This window comes from Corylus avellana, chromosome ca8, assembly GCF_901000735.1.
Source record: "Corylus avellana chromosome ca8, CavTom2PMs-1.0".
In the NCBI taxonomy this organism is placed as follows: Eukaryota; Viridiplantae; Streptophyta; class Magnoliopsida; order Fagales; family Betulaceae; genus Corylus; species Corylus avellana.
In genome coordinates, this window is record NC_081548.1 from 23,058,429 (window position 1) to 23,084,070 (window position 25,642).

Sequence of the window (25,642 nt, forward strand, 5' to 3'; positions counted from 1 at the left end):
GTCAATAAGTGGAAGCGCACGCGAAAGCGCTTTAAACCCACTCACACGCGAGTTAATATACGCGCTGATTCCGTAAATCCTGCACACGACATGAGCAAACCCTTGTGTTTTGCCGACCAGAATATTCTCTTCGCTGATCTTATAATTTACAACGCCGTGAATTTTAGCGCTCAATAATAGTAGGATGGCCGCTTTAATTAAATATTCCAGTAATATTCGCCGCATTTTCATTCTTTTGTGCTCATAATTATCGACCCCTCGTGTTTGAGGTGGAAGATACAATGACTTAAAAGTTTAGCAAAGTAATTACAAATAAATTAAATAGGTTAAAATTTATTGAAGAGTCAACATAATCTATTTATTAAACTGTTATCGGTTTAATTAAATAAGATGTATTAGGGTTAAAGGGTTTGATATGATTTATTAAATACGTCGTATTCATATTAATCCGTACAATAATATACTCATAACTCGACAAGACATGAACCCGACTTATAAATCCAAATGAGAAATGTTAATCATTCCAAATTTTTGTTTTAAAAGTTGATTCTCAAATAATGTGTCATCATATATCCCATGAGTTTGTGATGCACTTCCCAAAATAAGAGAAGTTCTATATATCCCAATTTTTTTTCTTCAAAAAGTTAATTCTCAAATGATGTGTCACTATCTCATGAAATTTATTATTTTGGAAAATGTCATGGGATTGTGATATAGCATTTGGAAACCAAATTTTAGAACAAAAATTTAGGATCTTTAGCACTTCTGCCAAAAAAATATATTTCATAAAATGGTAACACATTATTCTGAAACTAACTTTTGAGAAGAAAAAAAAATGGGATATGTAGCACTTCTCAACCTAAATTGCCACCTTGATGATTGCAGCTTAAGTACATTATTTTTGAATGGAAAGGAATTCTAAATTTTTTTGAATTAGGACCATCTCATTTGAACTTGATAATATTCAGTTAGTTATATTTGAATGATATTTTTGTCTCATTAACAAGTGAAAAGACAAAAAGACACCTCTTATATAACTAACTAGATATTATTAATACCCAATTCAAATTAACCGAAGATGATTAGAGTAATGCTACAAGCTCTCTAGTATCATGTTTAGCATTAGAGTTGGGTTTTAACTTTCTGTTCGGCTTCCAACCTTCTTCTATGAATAAATGGTTGGTTGGGTGTTTGTGGTTAGTTCTGTTAAGCCCATAGGGCTACCCATTTTTCCAAAAAAAATATAAAGCCCATTGGACTATTTTGTTTGTTGTATTCTTTGTGTCTTCTTCTTAATAAATTTCTTATTCATTCAATAAAAAAAAATCCAAATGCTCAACGGGCCCATCGAGTGTGTCAAAATTATTTCTTCAAATTTTTAATAGACCCAGTTATCCCTTGGGACCGAAATGTTTCAATTACCAACAATAAAAATTTGTATGGAAATCCAAAGATGGGCCGCCCTTAACAAATGAAACAAGGAGAGGCCGCGGGAACGACAAGGAGGGAACCTCCACAGGCTGACAGGCACTATAAAAAGCCCAAGCTCAGGCTTTCATGGTGGGTCAGGTGTTTAGTTTTCTTCCTTTATTTATTGTTTTTTTGGTAAGAGTTTTTCTTCTTTTTGGTTACGTATTACATTTGAACTTCTCATAAAGATGACATTTATGTTTTTGTCACTTTGTGATTTAATGAGAATCACAGGTGTGGGTCGAATGAAACCAAGTTGATGATATGAAGATAACAGGAGCAATTGGGATGAAAATGACAAGACAAATAATTTGTATGCATACATTAAAAAAAAAGAAAAAAGTCATTTAATCATTATTACATTTCTATTTAAATCATATTTGTAACAAAATATCGTCACCCATAAGTTTATGCGTGAGCTTCAATCATCATAACTCCATATAACTTAGGGTCTGTTTGAGATTGTGTTTAAAAAGTTTCAAAATATTTTTAACACTTAAAAAGCTCATTTAAAGAAAAAAAATATTTGTTTAGTAAACAAATTTAAAAATGTTTTTAAGGGTTCAAACAACACTTTTGATAAAAGTTTAAAAATGAAACTTTTGCCTGAAAAGCTCTTTTTGACTTAAAAGTTCTATTTGTCAAACGCAATTCTAAACAGACTCTTATAGTATTAATATATTTATTTTTTATTATTATTACTTTTTTTACCATATTTAAATTGTACCACTTTCTTAAATATAACCAAAATGTGGTCCTATCGGGCATTACCATAGTGGATGTAGGCTTATAAGGTCAAATTACCTCAAATATATGTTTCTCTCTCTTGCTTGTGCTTCTTACAATTATTTCATTTTTGTTTTTGTTTTACAGTTTATTTTAACAATAGAGCCCCTTTCATAAGATCTCTTTTGATGTTTATGAAAACTACTACAACACAAAGCTATTGTAATACTTTACATGTGTTCACGTGCCTTCATAAGACTTTTATTTGAACAAATCATGCGTTCGCATGCGTTTCTAGGGGATTTGCTTGTACAAATCATGCACATCTATGATATATTGAAGTTTTTTCATCATATTTCTTCTAACCGTCCGTATCATACTTAATTCACCTTTAAATCAATCTTAATTTAAAAAAACAAAAAAAAAAATTAATAGCGAATTGAGCATACTAAGTCGACCGAATATTACGGGAGATTTTCTATTTACAACATTTGTTATGTATATCTTACCCTATTTACTCTATAAATAGGACATCTTTTAAAAATGTAGTTTTATTGGACATTAATTAACAATAGGCCAATAAGACTAAACTACCTCAAAAATTTGTCTCTCTTGCTTCCGCCATTTACAATTATTATTCATATTTGTTTTATATTTTATCAGCAAGAAAACATGAAAAATCTCAAATTAAATCTTAAAAGAAAGCAAATGAAAAGGAAATGGGGGAAGGAAAATTAGTAAGAAAAAAACAAAGATCACGCGCTCCCCGGACAAACGGAGGAAGCAACAATAATGGACAATTCTGTGTCTTTTTTAATTTAAAGTCAAGAGTGAAAGAAACCCCGCCCCATCTTTCCTTTCCTTGTTCCTTTCTCCGTTGAGCTCACTCAACTTGCAGCATGCCCAACCAATAAAAGCACACCACGCGTCGAAATCTCAACCACCCACTTACTTACTATCTTCCCTGAACTATTTATATGTCAGACCCAGAGCATAGGAAATATCACTGTGCACACTTACCAACCAATGGACCGCCTTCTCGTTCTCTTCGCTGTTCTCTTCAGCTTGGTCATTTTATCCTCCGCCGTCGACGAGGTCAACGGCGTTGACGATGATCTTCTGATCCGCCAGGTGGTACCGGACGGCGAGGATCCTTTGCTCCACGCGGAGCGCCATTTCTCGACCTTCAAGGCCAAGTTCGGGAAGAGCTATGGGAGTCAAGAGGAGCACGACTACAGGTTCGGCGTGTTCCAGGCCAACCTGCGCCGAGCCAAGGTTCACCAGAAGCTGGACCCCAGCGCAGTCCACGGTGTCACCAAGTTCTCCGATCTCACTCCGGCAGAATTCCGGCAACAGTTCCTCGGCCTGAAGAACGTTCGGCTACCGTCTGACGCCCAAAAGGCTCCGATACTCCCCACCAACGATCTCCCCGCCGACTTTGACTGGCGCGATCACGGCGCTGTGACGGGCGTTAAAGACCAGGTACCACATACATACATACATACATACATACATATGTATAGGTTTTTGAATATTTACGCTTTGATCGGAAGTGGGTTTTGATTTTTAATTACTACTTGGTTCCCTAATTTTGTTGGGGTGGGGGAAATTAGGGTTCTTGTGGATCGTGCTGGTCGTTTAGTGCAACGGGGGCACTGGAAGGAGCGCATTATTTGGAGACTGGGGAGCTCGTGAGCCTAAGCGAACAACAGCTTGTGGATTGTGACCATGAGGTTTGATTTGTTCTTCCTTTGTTTTGTTGAAATAGGCTAATCGATGGTTACCATCGGAGCATCTGTTTACAACTATCTAATCCATAGTCCTAATAGAAAGTTTCTGAATTTGTGACATGAATATCTTTTGGAGTTCGACAACCTAGAAAAATGATAGAAAAGCCACAACAGCAAAGACTTTTAGGGTGCATAAGATGATCTTTACTCTCAGCGCTATAATTATTTGCAGTGTGATCCCGAAGAATATGGTGCTTGTGACGCGGGCTGTAGTGGTGGGCTGATGACCTCTGCCTTCGAGTACACCCTCAAGGCTGGTGGACTAGAGAGAGAGAAGGACTATCCTTACACTGGGACTGATCGTGGCACCTGCAAATTTGACCGGAGCAAGATTGCTGCTTCTGTGTCCAACTTCAGTGTCGTTTCTATTGATGAAGATCAAATTGCCGCAAATTTGGTGAAGAATGGCCCTCTTGCAAGTAAGCTGCTTTCTTTTTATTTCCATTTTCGTTATTTATTGATATCATTGTCAGCAAGTTTTCCTTTTACCCCAGTCTTGCAATCTTCGCGGGAACTCAAAGCCAAGTAAATCAAGTGAAATAATGGTTCTTTTGCTTGCATTGTGCAGTTGGCATCAATGCAGTTTTCATGCAGACATACATGAAAGGAGTTTCATGCCCATATATCTGCGCGAGGCATCTGGATCATGGGGTGCTTTTGGTGGGGTTCGGGTCTGCCGGTTATGCACCGATCCGGTTTAAGGAGAAGCCTTACTGGATCATAAAGAACTCTTGGGGAGAAAACTGGGGAGAAAATGGATATTACAAGATCTGCAGGGGTCGTAATGTATGTGGCGTGGATTCCATGGTCTCAACTGTAGCTGCTATACATACCACCGCTCAGTAATAATATTATTGTGTTTGGCAAGTGGAGCCCTTGTAAATAATATATATGGAGTTCTAGACTTTTATCAGCTCTTGATGCTCCCATGAACTTTGCTTAGACACAAAGTTGGCTTGCTCTTGCTGATTCTTTGCAAGTTTATAGCATAATTTATGTTATATATGTATGCTTATTGAAAGGAAGCTCCCCTGGCTCAATTCTTTAGTGAATGCTATGGTGGGGATGTTAGTTTTAAATGTTGACTTTGATGTGAAGCAGTGGGTTTGTTAATTTGGGTTGTAATGAAAAAGAATGAGTTTATGTATTTTTCTTTTAATTGGATTAGAAAATGTTCTTTTAAGTTAGTCTATTAAATTAATAGATGTTCAAATGCATAATTAATTTTGAATACATGTTAATTTAATACTTTTTTTTTCTTCTTCTTCTTAAGTATGCCAATTTAACAGACCGAATTGAAATATTAGTTTAAAGAAAAACATTGTTCAAAAGCGAAAGAAACTTCGCCTATTTTCAACCATCATTTGGTTTTGGATCAATTCAAAGGCTACCACTACTAAACTTGAAACAATTAGCATAAGGTAATTATCTGAAAGGAAATATAAATATCAAATGTGAGAATTATCATGGGCAACTAGTTGTCTGCACGGCTGAATGACGAACACTCTATAAACATGACAATTTCAGAGGAATTCATAAACTTGTCAAACATATATGTCAGCAACTATTTTTTTCTTTTCTATATATTACAACAATAGTTTGAATTCATTCATAGAGTAATTGACGAAAAAATAACAGCTCATCCTTCTTTGTGATAGAAGCAGGCAGTAGAGACTCCTTTACATGGACAATCAGACAACAATCATCATCAATTAATTGAACTGTAATATGGAGGAAACATATTAGCATGTTCACCAGTTGGATGCAGATTCCCATTAATATACATGAAGAATGCTTGACGGCCCTATCAGCGAGGCTCTTTATTGAAATGAATAAGCAATTTGTAATCGGAAGCGGGCGGGGGAATCGTGAGAAAGCTGCTTTCCCCAAAACTAGCTAAAGGCACTTCCTTCATTAGCTTTCTAAGATCTATACTTTATATGAAAGAATTGGCGGAATCTATACTTTCGGCAGATTCAATATGCAATATCGTTTCCAATCGTTTAGCTTATGACCAAACTCAAAGCAATGTATCATTCATCCTCCTCACTAACTAATGCAAATGAAAATGGAAGGAATTTATAACCGTCTCCCCCATAGAACTTATTCTGAAACTCCACCCAATGAAGCCGTAACGCGTGTAGGAATGCACTTAGGGTTTCCATCAATAGCAGCACACCAACAGTAGCACATATAAAAACGACGATGCCAATAATAAGAACAATGACATTGTTGAACCTGCAATTATGTGCAAGGCATCCAATACTCAAAATCATATAGAGCTTACGTTGTTATGGGTACCAAAAAAACAGAATGACTAAATAAACTTACCCCCAGGCTAGAAGTAGAACCTTGTCGTAAAATACACTTGACAACTCCGAATGAGCTAGACTGAACAAATATATAATAATAAAAAAAGAGAGAAGTCAAATGATAAAAACTTTATACTGAAAATTAAAGAAAGTACAATCTGTTTAAAGAACATGATTTAAATCATGGAAAGATGCACCCTTGAAGGGCTACATAAGTTTTCACGATGAAGAAGCGCAGCCTATAGGCCTAAACAGGCCAGGACTTTATTATCTGGTCAAATAGAATTATTCTTATTACAAAAATTACATTATAGTTATTATTATCATCATTACTAATACTATTATTTTGGGATAAGTCCAATCTTCAAAGCTTTTGCAACTTTAGAACACTGTTGAGTACTTCATTTCAACTTTATAGATCTATAACCCATAGTCCATTTAACATGCTTTCTACACAAATCATGCTAATAGCAAAAAAGGTCCAACTAGAACCAAATTAAGAAGTTTCAGATCTAGCTCCAATACCATGGAGAACAGAACAAAGACAATTATTAAATAGTTCTAGTATGCTATATTTTAAGAGTTCTTTTGATAAGGAAAAGGCAAGACCATCCATGAATGCTTTCAAGTTGTTGACTACATACCTAAGGGCCCATAAACGTAGATATGAAGCTGTATTAGACACAGCTCCAAGCACAAACTCTATGCTATGTATAAGTTGGTGGACAAAGACCTCGCTGAAATCAAATTCCTCATGGTCATGGTAATCATGATGAGATTCCATTTCAAGAGGGTCATCAATGCTGTGAAGCAGTGCATAGGATTGACCTTTGTGCCTCTGAGAAAAAAAAATCACATTAAGAGATGATGGGAAGTCAAAAACAAGTGGAAAGAATAAAATAAAAGCTTCTAGGAAACAATAAATAAATCTAAAAATACATGGGTAAGATAAACTTTTGTGCATACTTCTTGGTGTTGTTTCTTCAAGAGAAAAGGCTTCGGAAACAGCATCCATGGTACAGCAACAAGGGCCAACAGTAGTAAAACAATCTGGTAATGAAAAAAGTGACATTTTAAAATTATTATCTATCTTGAATAGCTGAAAAAATCAATATAACAAAAAAAAAAAAGAATTTAAACCTGAAGGAATTTCTGGCCAACAAAAAGCTGATTTTCACCCAGATCATCAGTAGGACTCAGGAACATGTATATCATCACATGATAAAGATCAGCTTGTGAACCAGTGCACCATTTCACAATAATGAGGAGTGAAAGGTAGCCAAACAGGCTGTTTAAAAATATCATCTGGGGAATAAATTGGTACCTACAGCAAATGAATGGTTAATTACATAGCACTTAATAAACAAAGTTATGATATTGCCCAAGATCATACAAAAAAAAATCTTCACGAGCTAGAAAAATAACTAGAAGGGCAGAGAGAGAGAGAGAGAGAGAGCCTGTTCATGCAATTAAGGGTGCACATGCATATGTTGAGATATACAAAATCTTAATAATCACTCTAGCAGTAAAATACCAAGATAGAGAAAGAAAAAGTTCATTTTTAATTACTATTCTATAAAAACAGTGCTGCACACAAATGCATGAATGCATGCAAGGATAACTTGAGCAATGTAGCATACCTAATATTTAGGTCATCTCCAAAGAATCTTGCATTGAAGTAACTCAAAATAATTCCAAGATTCATCTGGGCTACTCCCAATAGAATTGACATCTTCATCTTCAATGAGTTAAGATATGGTAACTCACTACGGGTACCATGCCACTTAGGGTCCACGCCAAATGGATAAGTGTCACGCACCTTTATTAAACCCACAGTAGAAGCATCGCTGCGACAAAAAAGACTAGTTTAACTAACTTAACAGGGAGAAAAATTTTACAATTATGTTTAGTGTTTCATATCTGGTTCAGTACCTGCAGGATGGGTCTCGACATCCATAGGCAGAGAGTCCAAATAGTTCAAATGGGACCGAGAAGAACTCATTATATATCAATCCTGTGTAGATTGAGAACAATGCCATCATCAAGATAACATAACGGCCACCAAAAGTCATTTCTGTGATGTCTCCAAGTTTCTGTTGTCAACACAAACAAGTAAGCTCAACTGAAACGGTTAGAAGGAAAAAAAGAGATTACAGTCAACTCCCAAGACATGCAGCAATTACCTGACTGGAAAATTTCTTTTCTCTGATTATGAAATATAATGTTGCCAGCAACAAGCATATACCATGACCCCAATCACCAAACATAACAGCAAAAAGGAAAGGGAATGTGATAATTGTGAATACACCGGGATTGACTTCCTGATACTTGGCAACCCTGCAATAAGATCAGACTAGTTAACTACGACAGTATATATGTTCACGAGCTTGTAACCCACCCAATGAAGGGTTTTTCTTTTATTATGTCAACGTTGTTCACTGAAATGAACAATCTTTAGTGAATAACGTAGCATTAACTCTTGATCATTAAATTCTAATAAAAGAAAGACCAGTTAGTCACATAACTTTTTGAGAATGGTTGTTATAAGTTCTAGCTTTTCCATAAATCAAGTTTTCACATACATCATTTTTTTTTCCCTAAATCTACAGAAGAAAAAAAAATACTAAGGAATGAAGATGAAGAGAAACTGATTAATTAAGACGTAAGGCTAAAATCCTTGAAAAAAATTAAAGAGGGGATTCTTGAGATTTAAGGGGGAAATTTTGGACACATGTCAAAAGCAAAAGACTAGACAAGAAAGTTTTCCATTATACTTATATGAAGGGCTGTTAAGAGAGCAAGCCGCTCGTAAGCGAGCTCGGGCTCGGCTCGCATAAGCTCGGCTCGTGCTAGACTCGAATATTAAATGAAGCGTTTTGTGAACACAAATCCTGGCTCGAATATTAAACGAAACTAGTTCGGCTCGACTCGGCTAAACTCGTGAGCAGCTCGTATAAGGCTCGAATTGGTAGTTATTCACATAATTCCTCATATTAATATTAAAAATTGAAGATTTTTTTTTCTTTCTAATAGCATCATTTTATTATAAAAGGATGCATATCCTTTCTCTTCGAAACCAAGTGTCTTGTTGTATTGACTCGAGCTCCATATTTCGCTAGCCAGACTAAGCAAATGCTCATATGCAAGCTGGCCTCTTAAGCTGTTTAAGAGTACTTGAAGTTTAAATTTATAATAAAAAAATAAATTAATAAATTAAAAAAATTAAATTAAATATAAGAGCCAGCTCGTGAACTAGCTCGAGCTCGAGCTCGATTTTTTTGACTCGTCCTTAAGCTCGGCTCGAGCTCGAGTTCGAGTAAAATTTAAACAAGCCGAGCCCAAACAAGGAAAGCTCGCTCAAGCTCGGCTCGTTTACACCCCTTTATATCATATATGATTTGGCAAATGACAATAAACAAGTCAGGGTTAAATACCTTTATCACCCTAAACTACCACTCATTTACACAATATCCCATGAACTACCACATGTCACACTCAACCGCCTTTAACTAACATTTCTTGGCAAAAAAAACCCCTCCGTCAGGCCATATTGTTAAATCTGACAGAAAAGGCGCACATGCGTAGTGCACATGACATGCATGTGCTCATTTTTTTTTTCTGTGAAATCACGAAAATGCCCTCAAGTTAAAAAAAAAAAAAAAAAAGCACACACACACACACAGAATAGGGGTGGTTGTCGAACCACCCCCAAGTGTGTTTGGGGTGGATAAGCCACCCCATGTACCTGGGAGTGATTCGACGACTTAGGGTAATTTTGTCATTTCACTACTAAAAAAATGCATGTGCCATTCACGTGATCGAGATTCCATCTAATTTAGTGAGTTGCCCTAACAGAATGGGTTTTTTTGGCTAAGAAATGGTAGTTAAAGGCAGTTGAATATGACATGTGGTAGTTCGTGGGGCAACGTGTAAATAAATGGTAATTGAGGGGCATAAATGTATTTAACCCTAAGAAAAATTATACATCAACTATTACCTCTAATTGCTGTAAGGGACATGGACAGTTGAGACCTAATCATTAGACTATTCAATACAGGTGAGAATTTAGAATTTGACATCAAATGGAGCTCATTGTCCAACTGAAACTACTAACAATATCATACAATCATTTTGTTAGGTTTTGCAATACATGGTAAACTGTTATTATTAGTCGTATTACTGATTACACCATGCAATCGGATCTTTCAACGCAGAGAAGGTAGGCAAAACAAACGTTTGCCTTTTCTTGTTTCTATTCCAATATAGTATTACCACTACTAAAAAGACAAGAACAAAGCCAATTCTAACTGTAAAAATATTTGAATGTATAACATCAAATATGGTTCCACTGTCCAACTTAAACTGCTGACAATATCATGCACAATTACTTCCAATGCATGGTAATCCGTTATTGTCAGTTGTCTTAGTGATTACACCATGCCATCGGATTTTCCATGCAGAGAAAGTAGGCAAACCATACATTTACCTTTTCTTGTTTTAATTCCTCTATTATATTATCACTGCTAAAGAAACAAAAATAAATAAATAAGATAAAAACCCATCCTAACTCATATACTTGGGGAAAAAACATTAAACTCCAGCAACTAGGTGCTAAATGCAACACAGTATCACTATAAATTCTAATTAGGATGCAACCCTAAATCCTAATTACCTTTAACTAAACAATGTTGTACACTAAATCCATACATGAAAGCAAAGGTCAAATTATTTCTCAACTACAATATTTCTGTTTTCACATGGATCAAAGATGAATAACACAGCTTAACTTGAGAAAACAAAATTTCAAACGCACACAACATTAGCATTTTTTTCCCAGAAGATAGGAAGTATAGCACAAAGCCTAAATACTGCATACATCACACAATTTTTCAAACAATACTATAAGATATCAAGTCACTATTAGATACATGAAATTGACAAGTCACTATTAGATGCATGAAATTGATATTTCCAACTGCAGCACATAAGACATTAGAATTTACAATTATAGACGGCACAAGCATGAATTCTCCCAAAGTGACTCACCCATATGCATCTACAATTTCTTGAAAAGAAGAAGTAAACTTGTTCGTGCAAAAATAGGTAGGTGGTGATTCCTTTGTATGCAAAACCTGGAAGATGGCCCCAACTTGTGAGTTGCTGTCAAAGGTTGCCTGCTGCAATGCATTTTGAATCTGCCAAACATCAAGAATAAGCTAATTAAGTAATTCCTTCAACAATATACTTCACTTGAAGCAAAATCAGCAAAAGAATTAAAAGGCAAGCACGTTGTGCAGTGTTAAAAATGGCAACTGATACAGGATGAAAGAACAAACCTGATTAGTCGCAAAAACAGGACACCAACCTTCTGCAACGAGACACTTCTTTGTCACATCAAAGCTGAGCATATTTAGAGTATGGTAAATGGATTTTTCCTTTTTCACCTGTAAAGTTAAGAGGACCAAAGTTAAGTGACTGAAAAAAAAAAAAAAAAAAAAAAAAAAAAAAAAAATTCAAAATGCATATATCCAAAGATCAATCCCAACACACATGCGCACACATGAAAGTGGAAAAAAATTTAGTTAAATGCATTTTCTTTAGCAACAAATAAAAGCATTGGAATATCAAATAAAGCAACTAAAACAAACCTGAAGATTCCACTGCTCGTATTCATAGCCAATTGTCTGTAGCAGATTGTTCCTATGCAACAGCCCGGCATCTATAGTAGTCTTCAGCTCTAAAAGTCTTCCAGACACCTATAAATCAAAGTAACTACATAGTTTAGATCTCACTGAGGCTGTAACTGATGACTTTTGCAATTAAACAAAAGCTAATATTACAGAATTTAGTTCAAATTGACTAAGAAAAGGTGAACTGGTGAGAACTAAGGACCATTGCTAAATTGGAATAAGTTCACATAACATGTTTTAAATTGATGATTTTGTGCCAGCTGAAAATCGCTGATAAAGGATGACCAGCAGTTTGTGACAAATGGTAACTCTGAACCCTTTGATAAGGGGAGGTATTGAGGTTATACCACAATAAATAGAATCAACCTGCAATATCCTGAAGGTTATACCACATAAATGACAGGAAAGAACCCATAAAGTGTATAATTCATACCTCTGTAATCATCTGAAATTGTTTGCCTAAGTCATCCGCAAATGGGTAACAGTTTGCTCCAAAAGCTTCACAGATTTTCAGAATTTTATTCTTTGCTCTTTCCCCAGAATAGAAGATAACAAAAACATTTTTTTCAACCTGGCGAATGAACTTTATCAGTTTACCAGTAAAACCGTTGATTAAAAATCAGTAATGGTGAAAGAAAGGAGTAACCCTTGATACATGGGCTTTCTTTTGGAAAGTCTTTCAAGATTGGGAATTGGAATATGCTTCCTTCTTTTATTCATCATACTCATATTTATTGACAGGAATAGGGGAAGACGGAATGTGTTGAGTAATTTTTTTCTTCTTGCCAAAATGTGACATTCTTCTAATACAGAAGAATTAAGAACAAAAAATTTCCTCCTACAACCAGAGTCTTTTAATGGCAATAGAATCAATAAGCAAGAAAGAGACGCATCTATATAGAGCAAACAAGTTGGACCCATCCCTTGTCAAGATAAAATTAGTAGAAAAGTGAAACACAAATGAGGAAATTTTGGTTTGTTTGAATTAACCCACCATGTGCAGAGTGTGTGGTAGAGGCTAATCTAAAGAACCACATGTTTACACCCCCTCCAAAAGTTGACAATTTATAATTACAAGTTCTGGAGATACCTTCTCTCCTGACATGGGATCAATGACAGAATCTTCAACCACAGCTTGCTTCAAAAACACATTACCCCTGGTTGCACGAAATAAAATCCTTTCAAAAGCCATTGATTTTTCTCTTGGAACAAGACCACTAACAAACCCCAGCTTAACTTGTTTCGATGGGTCTGTTATCATTTCCTACAAACACCAAATCCCTAAGCATCATCCTAAGGGGGGGAAAAAAATCTTTAGCTAATATCAAGAAAAGAAAGCAAAAGACTATTACTTGTTCCAGTAATAAAGGACTGTCGATAGATCCTTCAGCAATGTGCTGCACTTCAAGTTCGCCATGCTGAGCAGCTGCATTGCTTTGAGCTGAATGGAAAAACTCACCAGCCTGAAATGAGAAAAAGAGATCCACAGTTCACTGTATGATTTTGGAAATATAAGAAAACAAAAGGAATGCCATGATAACTGATAATTCTCTTCTTCCTATGAAGTAAATATTTTTACTCTAAGTCAAAGATCAATGTGATTATGTAAACTTAACAATTTCTTCCACATAGAATACAGATGTGAGAGAGAAGAGAGATCATAATCTACACCAGTTATGTACCATGCAGCTATACATAAGCAACCTAATAGTAAGGTATTGCCAGAAAACTTTAAATTTCCTAGTACCATGAAGCTATTATGGTAAAACTTTCTCTTAAAACCTGGTAGGAAAGCAGAAAAACAAGCCAAACCTTCTGTAGAACAAGCTTATATTCTAATAGCTCATTATGAGATCGTTGTAACTTTTCGTTGTTTGCATTTATCTCTAACAGCTCAGCTTCAAGTTCTCCAAGTTTAACCTGACACACCCACAAAAGAATTTATTTCAATATAAGACATCAGAAGTCTTAAGAGACCAAAAATCCAAAATTACATTATATAGCAACCTCCAAGTTGTCCAGATCAATATCATTGCTTCGATTAAATCTTGTTGAAGGTGGCAAACCAGCCTTTTTCATTTGTTCCCTGAAGAAACGTAGCTTACGAGCCATTTCCCCACATCTTTTAATCTGCATGGTAGACAAGCACACACAGAGTACATATATGTAGAACCGAAAAGGGATTTTCATGTTTAATATAAATTATATGAGAACTCAACCCAAAATAACAAAAGTAAGGTCAATTGTTTTTGTATTGTCAAATATCCAAGGTGCCAAAAAACAATGGGAACCAACATATCAAAGTTCACACATTGTGTTGATAAAGGGATGGGAGAACAAATTATGTTGTTCAAACAACTAAAATAAGACTGTGTGCATGAGTCCCACCATTATTACTAAGAATCACCATAATTCACAGGGCCAGTTGAAGGATGGAACTAGGAGGTGTACAAAAAGTGAAGATTTGAATAAATGACCTCCGCTTCATAACTAAAAATTTTTAAACTCAAAAGAAAGTTAGCTGGTGATTATATTTGATTACTGTGTTTAGTTTAAGGATATATAGAAACTTATAAGATCACAGCGTGCAGGTTGTCATGCTGTTAGAGGTCTCCTCATTTGATGTGAGATAACCATTAGATGTTGATGGCATAAATGTGTTACTTGTCGAGATTGATTCGCATGAAAATTAGATCATCGTGCTAGCATAAAACAAGACAAGAAGGCACTCCCACAAAACAAGAAACCTAGGCTCAATAAGTATAGAGATGGCGCGTGAACGCACCTGAGCAGCATATGTCCGCTGAAATGGGCTCTTTTCTGCATTGAGCTGAAAAGAAGTAATAGATACACCCAATCAAAAAAATAAAAATAAAACATAGCCAATTAGAGAAAATGTCACAAAATTAATTTCATATGCATGAGTCATGACTCTGCGCCATAGTATTAAACCATCATATAAGATCCACCCAAACTAAAAGTAAAGTAAAATAAAATCCAATCATGATTCAAACAAAGAATTAAGTCCAGTCTCAACATTCTACAAATGAATTTCTCAAACTTTTCTGCTAAGATAATATGTGAACTCAAAATACTAATGTTTTCACAGACTAACATTTTAACACATTATCCGAGCATACAAAGGTTGTCATAAATGCAATCCTTCAATTATGATTTTTAGCAATAACATCAAATTAGAAGCAATTCTGGTGTGCATGGTTCCATTCTTAATTACAACAACCTAGCAAATACTCGAGGATCCACCACGAATTCTTCCAAAATCAAAATAAAACAAACAAACAAGCACAATAATCATTCCAAAGAGGATCACTGGATAACAATCGAAGAAGAAAAGCACAAACCAATAATAGTAATAATAATCATTTTTTTATAAGTAATAATAATAATCACAACAGAAATTAAAGCAAAAACTAAAAGGAAATCGACGTTAGGATTTCAATGCATGAAAATTCGTATGAAGAACGATCAACATAAGAGAAACGATGACGAATAGCAAAAGAGAATACCCAAAAAAAAAAAATACAAAATACAAAAGAAACATAAATTGAAGCGGAAAATGGTGCTCACATCTTTAAATTGAAAGAGGCCAAGGTCGCCGAGATAGGAGATCGTGCAGTGAGCTGACTCAATGGGAATGATGAGTTGCACCAATTGCATCGGCTCCGACCGCAGCAGATCCATCGCCTGCCAGCACCCTCCTTCCCCAATTTCTAACCTCTATTCAATAAATTCCTATATAGATGATATTATATAATGTCTATATCTACGCGTTCGTATATTTTATATACAAGTGCATGCGCGGTTGATCGGAGAGAATTCACCGGGCGATGTCGGAAATTGCTTTGACATTTGAGATTTATATATATATACTATTCGTTTCTCGTTCACCGCACTGAACGTTACGGACCCGCGGTAAGAATTCTGTCACGTCAGTGTTCGTTGAGGCAAAAGAAGTTAATTCCCCTGGGCGACGTCGTTTAATTCTGGCGCCTCTTTAGCCGTCTTCAGCATTGGGCCCTAAGGAGATTTGTGGCCCGCTTTGATTTGAAGCGGCGTGGGGCTTTGCACATTAGAACCTTGTGTGGCCACCAATGAAATGCCATGTCTTTTGAGTCCATAATTCAGGACCCAAAATAAATAGAAAGCCCAAGTCATAATTACTGCACATAAGTGCATTTGGCAATGTGATTTCCCATTTAAAAAAGTGTAACTTTGAATCAAATTATAGAAAATGTATCATTTGGAAGTGCGTTTTTAAAAATTTACGATTTGAAAATGTAAAAATATATGCAATTTCAAATATCAGACAATGGGTGCATTTTTTAAAGAGGAATGCTAGGCAGCCTAGGCTTACAAACACATTTTACAAAAAAAAAAAAAACCTTTTACAAACTGATGTGGCATAATATAATTGGATATGAGATAAAATCAAATTTTGAGAAACCCAGTCATGTTGTGCCATATCAGTTAGTAAAAGTTTTTTTTGTAAAATGTGTTTGTAAGCCTAGCATTTTCCTTTTTTTAAACACAATTTTAAAAGTTAAATTACGATTTTTAAAAACACAGTTGAATCACATGTTTTGAAATCATAAACCCAAGCGAACCCTTTTATCGCTCAAGTAAAACCTAAATGGCTATGTTTGCAATATATATATATATATATATATATATTATCTAGAACTTATAAAGAATCAACCATGTGAATGCTTATCTAAAGACACAATGTAGCAGGGATGGAACCAAAATGTTTATGAAGGGGAGCCAAATATAATGATAAAATAAAATCCCCCATGACCTTTCATAGGTTCCTTCTTAAGAATATGTGAGCAGTAGGATATTCTTGAGCAGTAGGATATTCTTGGTGAATGATGATATCTTTACTTTTTTATATAAGAAAAAATAGACTGGTAAAGATAAAACGAAATAGACAAGATGTTTGTAGCATATATAGGACCTATAACATGCATAACAAAGTGTAAAAGTCTGACATGACATATCATTAATTAATTGAATGGTAGGTTGATAAAGGGACTCATTTGAAACTAAATAAAAAGTTAAAAACTTGAGGATCTAATCGTGGATGTTGGGGAGAAAATATCTCATAGTGGGCTTCACTCATTTTTACACTTACTTACAACATTACTCTTACCACTCATTAGGCGACACATGTACACACCACGCAAGACCTCTTTGAAAAAGAGCGAGAGAGGGAGGATATCTCTCTCTCTCTCTCTCTATCTAGAAAGTCTCTCTCTCACATATCTTTGAGATTCTCTTTATCCCATGTCTCTCTCCCCGTAAATCTCATATACATCTCTTACCATTCATGTACTGATTTATATATGGATAAATAAAGATAAAGTGCCATTGTATTTCTTATCCACAAATAAAGATGTTAACTTAAGTATCGGAAAGTTTTCGGTCCCAACCGAAAACTCTCTGATCTTGTTTTTGTTTTGCAGGAACCTCATTGTCATATAAGAGTTTTTTATAGTTTAGCCATCAAGAAAATCACTGGATAGGAAATTCTTGGACCAGAAAAACGCTCCAACATTTTAAATTTAAAACTTAAGGACTAAATTAAAATCGCATAAAGACCTAGGGGCTAAATTTGTTTTTTGCCCTTAAAAAAAAAAAAACAATTCTCTTTGAAGGCAACGTACTCATTCTCTTTCTCTATACTGCTCTCCTGCTCTCCTCCTTTCTCGCCTTCTTACAATATACACAAACAAAAAGATGAAGTAATTAAGCATGTAAAATTAGTTGGGAGGTTAATTAATTTGAAGCTCACCTCTATTCTTCTTACAAGGTTTATTTGCACTTTTGTTGTTGTTTCATTTATTTAGGTGAGTGTACCTATCTAGCTACGTGATATATTCCATTTTCTTCAATGATTTTATAATCTTTGATTTTTTTTAAAAAAAATTTATTCCTATTTTGTATTTATTTATCAAGTTAGGAAAAGAAATATTGAAGAGGAAAAAGAATTCTTTAATTTTCATTATGTGGTAATAGAAACATGATAATGAGGAGGTTATTTCATTTATATTTATTAATGTTTTTTTTTTTTTTTTTTAAAAAAAAAAAGGTTATAAAAGTAGGTAGGTAAATGCCTAATTTTTACAAAATAAGCAAATAATAATTTAGACTTAAAGGTTTGAAACTTGTCTGACCCGGCCCAGGTAAAACATTCTGGCTCCGCAGCGCTGATCAGTATATATATATATATACCCTAGAGAGCTCCACGACAAATTATTATTATTATTATTATTATTTTTGGTGCTGCCAATTTTCATGAGCAAAAGGAGCTTCAAACAAATAGTTGAAGGGAGCAGTCTTTTCGGTGAAATTTGTGGAATAAACTGGAGTGGGCTGATGAGCAGGTGGCAAAGTTGGAACCAGAGAGATGAGGGCCCGGTTGGATTGAAAGAATTGTATAATTAATAATTATGTAGCCATGGCACCAGGCAATCTTGCCAGCCATGCTAAACGCTGTAGCTTTATATATATATATATAACCTTGGAAATCACAAAAACAAGCCATCAAAATATATATGCAGGCCGTGCACGGCAGCAAATCAATGAGAGAAAAAACTGATAAATTTTGGACCACAACTTGAAAGCCAGCCAGCAGGCAGAAACAGAGCCAAGAAGAAGAGATAAACGGTTTCGCATGCGCCACGGCCTGGCCCCGACCTAGCTACCACTCCATAACCCTAGCTGGCTATAGTGCCTAGCTGCGCTAAGAAACCCTAGTGATCACCCGCTCTCTTCTGGATTGTTTGGCTTTTTTCGCTACTTAGCCTACTCTCTCAATGGGTGACTCACCAACCACTCCTGTCCACTTCTCCTAAAGTTGTACTTCAAAGCATTTACATTCCCATTCAGCAATTATTTAGCTAAAATTTAGTTAAAAAGCATTATTTTAGCTATTCACTTTATAAATAACAAATGAAAATAATAATAATAATAATAATAATAATATTAGCTTTTTTTACAACTATGTATTGGGTTTTTTTTTTTTTTTTTTAATTTTTTTTTTTTAACGGGTTAAAATAAGCCATACATTTGGAAGTCACTTTAAACATAAATGTTGATCAAATGGCTAATGAATATTACTACATCAGCTTCTTGGTAGTATGAGAGTAAGATTAGAGATGAGTACGTAACATTACTCTATTTAAAAATCAAAATTCTCCCTTCAGTGTTTAGCATGGTGCCCTAACTCCAAATATGATCTACTATGGTTTTGTTTAACAGCTCTCATATTATCCTGGCCAATAACTTGCAAGCATTTACGTTAGGTTAAATTTAGTGTTTATTATTTTAGATAACTAGTAATTTAAGAGCATAAATTATGAGTTTTAACAAACAAAAGTAACTCTGCTGGATCTATTTGTTCAAAAAAAAAAAAAAAACTTTGGATCCTAGTAGAGCTAATTCCTTCGTGCAGGCAGCTGAGCAGATGGTACCACCCTAGAAATGAGTAGAGAACCGTATATATAAAACCTCAAGGTATGAGGTGAGAGAGAGAAAGCTATAGATGGGTAAGTACTGCAGTAAGAGCCTAACTTGGTGGGGGCTATATATACAAATGTTCACCATTCAAGGATTAGGTGTCCATATTTTGCCGACTACATTTAATTACGAGTGATGAGAGTCAATTTTCTAGCCGATTTCTGACAGGGACATGACAGAGGTATCAAAAAAATCTTGACCAGGATTTGTTTCTTGACCAGCCACGATCCTTTCTCAGTCACATTTAAATTAAAAACCAAACAAACAAACAAACTGCTCTTGTGATTGTGATTCTGCTTATATTTTTCTTTGTTTGTTTCCCCCCATTCCCTCCATCTCCCGTCAAAATCCACTCCAGACCACCTCATCATTCTATCACAAGACTCTTTAAGAAGACTTGTAAACTATACATTAAGTGCATGATTTCTGTAGCAAGAGAAAGAAAAACCTGCATGGAGCTCACGCTCACAGCTAGCTGTAAAAACAAATACATATCAAATATTTTGCATGTAATCATATATACAGCAGCTCCTCATGAGACGATGACTGCATTGGCATTAAAGTCCATTTAATGTTCCAATCATAAGTGAAGTGTGACAGAAGTTTGGTCACATGCAAGATCTATGGGGGACTTAGAGTGGCCTTGGTCCCACCAAATTATAAGAAAAATAAAGTTTTAAGGCCAAAAATAAAAAATAAAAATAAGGTATTTTTTGTCAATTGGTCCCTCTTCAAAAAATTTTTGACCCTAAATTCCTCCCCAAATTAAAAGCTGAATCCGTCCCTGGTCACATGTCATTTCCACAATGATGGACACTACCTCTTATTCGAATCCCTATTATGAACACTTTATATATATATATATAACAATTGAAGCTTAATTATGTGATAAGAAATGATAAATGTTATTATTTAATTCATATTCTAACACTCTAGCTAACTCTCTCAAATGTGAAACATTTAATTAAAGAGCATGAGAAGTGAATAACGGAGACAATGTTTGAACTCATGAACTTTGTCTTGATACACCGTTAAACACCATTTTGGACACCATTTATCCAAACAACCTAAATTTATAAAAAATAATAAATTTAATCATTTAATCAATATTTTAACATAATGAATAAAACTATATCCGATAGATAAGGAATTTGGTAAACTGAAAAGCAATATATGAACTCATTTCAAATGCTGGGAGTAGTATTCATATCCAGTTATCCAAGGAGAAAGTTACACACACATCTCAACAACCCCCACTCTTACACAGTACCATCTAGCTTGTATGATGAAGAGGATACTGCAATATCCTCAAATTACATCATTTATTGTGTAAAAAATACAAAAGCAACTAAAATAATCGACCCTCAGTACTTTAACCCTCAACTTCAGCAGCAATGTTTGTTGACCCAGTACTAATGAAATTAAATATATGCATAAGAGATAGAAAAGTTTGGTTACCATTTTGTAGTTATCATGATTTCATGCCTAACATTTGTTTATTTTATTGATTCTGTAATTTTATGTCAATTACATCATTTCCTTTCTTCCGTGTTGTTTTGTGTTCTTATACCTACTACTAGATGTTCTTATATCATTTTTCAGTCTTAAAATAAATAAATGATGAATTTAAGCAGTTCTCATGAGTGCATTTCTTATGCTCTTTTATAGTGTCCATTAACGTCAATCATGGGATACTAGTTTTTATTTTTATTTACTTGTCTCAACCATTGAACAAATTAATATAAACAAGATAGAATATGAGAAAGAATCTCAAAGAAAAGTATAAGATGTTGGGACAACTATTGCACACACCTACACCAAATTAAGACCACTTCTAAAGATCCTCAAATTGAAAGACCGCTTCACCATCTCCAGACAACAGATAAATATATATACTGACTTAACCATCGGAGTCTCCAACCAAATCTGCTTCCACGGTGTATATATATATATATATGAATGGTGTCTCAATCGTTTGAAGATGAGACATTTTCAAAACCTTTCTTTCTTTCATATATATATATATATATATCAAATGCAAGCAGTCAATGGAAGCATCAATAATCCTACTTATTTCATATGTGCACGTACCTTGCCCGGCCTATGTACTAGTTACAGTACCTACACAAAACATGTATATATAAATATATATCACATGCAAATGCTTCAGCAGCATTAAACATCCATGGGTTCACATCCATGCATGTCTATGAAGGGCTACATTTGTATTGTTTTGCAGATAACTAGATGGTGCAGCTAGGCGCTAAAAGTAATTATCTGACTATGTGAGAGAGAGCGGAGAGGGAGGGATATAATTTGCCAGCTTGCAAATTGGCAATGCATGACAAACTCTGCAAACCCAGGCGCCCATGCCCATCTTTTCGTTTGATCCAGAAATCGTGTAAAGGAAACTCTCAGGAATCGGGATCGATTAAAGAAGGGTTTTTAAATTCTTTGCTTAGCCAAACACGGAAGCTAATAGTCCCATTTAAATCCGGCAAGCGAACGGATAAACTGGAAAAAGCGGCTTCGAGTGCAACACCAACCAGAAAGTGCATTGAATATCATCCCAGATAAGAAAAAAGTAAAAAGAAATCAAATGGCAAACATTATAAAATGCACACATCCACATGCTGCCACACACAAAAAAAAAAAAAAAAAAACAAATGGTTTCTGATTGAAGATGAGTCATCGATAAGATCAGAATAATTAACCATGAAAATCTGAATTGAAATTCGAACAAAATGATCAAACATCCTCGTTTCTAAATCCTATGCGCCTTACTTCAGTGGGGAGGGGGTTACAAAGTAGTAGTTGAAAACCTTAACGAGAGAGAGAGAGAGAGGGAGAGCTAGCATTAATATTCTAGAGATGGTGACAAATTTCAAGATTTGCTAAAAGCAAACAATCTTAACGAGGTTTCTACGATCTTGGGGGTGGGAAGAATTGCGTACCAGCCATGAAAGCATTGAATGGAGCTGGATATAGTGAAGGGTCAAGCAACGTGACAGATGGGTTACTAGTGGTTGCCGCCGTGGTGCTGGTTGTTGCAGCTGTAATGAGATTGAGCGGTTGAGTTCCGTCTCCTCCTCCTCCGCCCGACGAGCTCTCGCCGCCTGTGGTGTAACGACCTTCGGGGCCTTGATCATACAGAATTCCCTTGAAAACATGTCCTTTAATGTTTACAGCCGTTTGATACGCGTACTGCTCATCCGGATCGTCCATTGCGCTTAATCTTACGCAGTGAAAGACCGCCGGCGAGCTCACTTCAGCTGGAAATTGTCCCAGTTCCAACCCTAATCAACTCCAACAAACATGTTCAGTTCAAACCAAAGCAAAAAAAAAACAAAAAAACAAAAAATAAAAATAAAACAAAACAAAAGAAACTTTTTTTTTTTTTTTCATCATAAAAATAAAGTAATTAAGGAGGACGGAAAGTAGTCTAACTAGTTTCATGGAACTTTTTTCGTCAGTTTTACTAACCAACAGTTGTAAGAATGGAAAAAGAAGAAAAGCAGGTGAGTGGGTGAGAGTGACTATGGAGGTGGACTTTCCCACACGCAAACGATATTGATGATTTGCTTGTACAGAAAATTCCTCAAGATCTCGGATTCGGAATAACTTTGTTAAACATTAACAGTTTCTTGACAATTCTTCTTCCAAAATCTTAGCCGTAAATTTGCAATCAATCTTGGTTTGTTTGTTTTCTTTTACCTGACGTGGTGGTGTTGGGTACACGAGCGCAAGCAAGAGATTGATTCTCTCTCTGCCTTTTGGGATTCTCTCCTCGAAACTGTTGCTGCTGTTGATCATCTTGCTGTTGCTGCTGTTGCAGTTGTTGTTGTAAAGCTGAGAGCTGTTGTTGCCGTTCGCGCCTTTTTGCTGCAGGGACCCAAGTGCTCTTGACGTGCGTTTGGCACTGAAACCCTCGACTCTTGCAACAAGTCCTGCATCTGAGATGCGGGCAGTCTTTCTTGGCTTGGTTTCCACAGTCTTGGCAATTCATGCCGCCGCCTCCTCCTCCAATTCCTCCTTGCCTCATCAACGTGAAACCGGCGGATCTGGACGAGTCATCGGAGACGCTGCCCGCGGGGTTTCTCCGACTAGGACCCAGTCCAAACGAGTAGTAGTTGCTCAAGTTCTGGTGCTGTGTCTGATGATAGTACTGCTGCGGCCATATCTCAAACCCCTTGCTATTGCTGTAGATCTCCTCGTTTCTGAACAAAAACAAGCTACTTTCCTGTTTCTCTACCTCCTCCTCTTGTTTGTTTTGCTGCCCTTCCCGTCCTCCGCCTAGATAGAATATCCCTGCCATTTCTTGCACCCAATAGCTCTCAATTTTGACAACAAATCCATATCAAAACAAAACTCTCCTATTCTCAATAACAAGTAGCCACCAAATTGTACAAGACCAGTGGTTGTGATTTTTTTTGGGCTCTTTCGTGCGTGGGTGCGAACAGTTGGTGTGGGTTTTTATGATACTGTGAGCCTGTGAGTTTCTGTTTTGACCTGGTTTTTGTTTCTCACACTTCTCGATCTTCGTTCTTGGGTTTTTGCAGCTTTTTGGGGCCAAATTTTGGGTTTTTCTTAGGTTTAAAGACATAGAAAACAAGAGGGTTTCGCTTTGCTTCAATTCTCTTCCTTTGTTCGAAGCAATAATGACACGGAATTAGAGCTCTGCAACGCCGCCATGCCACACTCTGCGCCACTTCTCACTCAACCTCTTTAAATTTATGACAACCAACTCAAACTCTCTCTGACTCTTTTTCTCTCTCTCTCGACTGGGTTTGGGGTTTTGGCTGGCTGTGCCTTTGTGAGAGACACAGAGAGAGTGTGAGTGAGAGAGAGAGACAGAGAGGGAAAAAGAAATTTTCTGCAACGCCGCCATGCCACACTCTGCGCCACTTCTCACTCAACCTCTTTAAATTTATGACAACCAACTCAAACTCTCTCTGACTCTTTTTCTCTCTCTCTCGACTGGGTTTGGGGTTTTGGCTGGCTGTGCCTTTGTGAGAGACACAGAGAGAGTGTGAGTGAGAGAGAGAGACAGAGAGGGAAAAAGAAATTTTACACTATCATTATCACTTGACATTTCTCTACAGTTCTCTTCCAGTTACAATGAATCTGATCAATAATGGTTCGATCTCAGTCGTTGCCTGTTCATCCAACGGCCCCCCGAAATGCCACGTGTCAAGGAATCAGCTTTTGCTTATTCGTCCTTGTACCGGAAAACCCGCTGGTACTTTTTCTGACCGTCCCTTATTTCCTATTTTTAATGCCCCAAAAGCAATCTACCACAAGAAAAAGGGGCCACGATAGCATCACCGCACATCTCCAACAATTTCCATCACAGTTGTCTCAATACTCTGACACATTTCGCCTATTCAGATCAAGGGTTACGAGTTTCTAGAAAAACGTTTTTTTTTTTTTTTTTTAAAAGGAAATTTTTTTCTCCTAGCGTATTTTGTGTTGTCTGGTTGCTCGTATGTTTGTCATCGTCAATGCCTCGTAATTCCACTAAAAATTCTTTGAGTGATCATTTCATGATTGACTAATTGTTGCTAAAATAGTTTTTAAGGAATCAATTTAAATAATTTACATAGAATAATGCGATTGATTTAGAGGTCAACACCTGTGATGTTATATCTAACATGGGACTAGTAGAATTTGGAGCCAGTGAGACACTACCATGTGGAAGATTTTACTACCCTAAAACTAAAAACAAACGAAGATCAAAAAAAAAGGTCAAATTGCCAGCCATTGCCCAACCCATGCATCGATCTGGCGGTGGGATGCAAGATTATTGACAGCAATGTAATTATGATTAAAATAATAATTTATTTATTTATTAAGTTTATGAGATAAGTGAAAATTTAAAATGGTATCAAAAATATATGATTTTAAATTTGAATCTTCATTTTTAGGGTTTAAGTTAAATATTTCATATGCTAAACCTTTAATAAATAAGGAAAATTTATATCATAGATGAAGAAGAATGTTATATACCATGCCACAACTATTTTACAATATTGATATGCCATTCTCACATATCTAAGAGTTACTAGACATTCTCACATATTAACTTTGTAAGAAATTTGTGTGATATATATATATA

The 25,642-nt window shown here is 35.8% G+C and overlaps 3 protein-coding genes across 3 annotated transcripts; 1 reads left to right on the forward strand and 2 right to left on the reverse strand.

Annotated features, from left to right (window-relative positions):
• Nucleotides 1-3,183: 3,183 nt before the first annotated feature.
• LOC132190232 (cysteine protease RD19A-like) lies at nt 3,184-5,133 on the forward strand. The gene is made up of 4 exons (XM_059605153.1): nt 3,184-3,678; nt 3,810-3,929; nt 4,159-4,405; nt 4,555-5,133. Exons 1-4 carry the CDS (start codon nt 3,223-3,225, stop codon nt 4,830-4,832), a joined length of 1,101 nt encoding a protein of 366 aa, XP_059461136.1. The 5' UTR covers nt 3,184-3,222; the 3' UTR covers nt 4,833-5,133.
• Nucleotides 5,134-5,497: 364 nt separating this feature from the next.
• On the reverse strand, nt 5,498-15,914 carry LOC132190081 (V-type proton ATPase subunit a2-like). Its single transcript, XM_059604962.1, has 18 exons — nt 15,577-15,914; nt 14,774-14,818; nt 13,996-14,118; nt 13,801-13,908; nt 13,341-13,451; nt 13,079-13,252; nt 12,422-12,559; nt 11,947-12,054; nt 11,635-11,742; nt 11,345-11,493; nt 8,482-8,635; nt 8,231-8,391; nt 7,939-8,145; nt 7,439-7,622; nt 7,265-7,348; nt 6,943-7,136; nt 6,318-6,377; nt 5,498-6,224 (listed from the first exon to the last, which is right to left on the reverse strand). The coding sequence occupies exons 1-18, from the start codon at nt 15,688-15,690 to the stop codon at nt 6,020-6,022; spliced, it is 2,427 nt and encodes an 808-aa protein (XP_059460945.1). The 5' UTR covers nt 15,691-15,914; the 3' UTR covers nt 5,498-6,019.
• A 6,306-nt stretch (nt 15,915-22,220) lies between these two features.
• On the reverse strand, nt 22,221-24,376 carry LOC132189901 (protein EXPRESSION OF TERPENOIDS 1-like). Its single transcript, XM_059604737.1, has 2 exons — nt 23,242-24,376; nt 22,221-22,823 (listed from the first exon to the last, which is right to left on the reverse strand). Exons 1-2 carry the CDS (start codon nt 23,840-23,842, stop codon nt 22,450-22,452), a joined length of 975 nt encoding a protein of 324 aa, XP_059460720.1. The 5' UTR covers nt 23,843-24,376; the 3' UTR covers nt 22,221-22,449.
• Nucleotides 24,377-25,642: the final 1,266 nt, after the last annotated feature.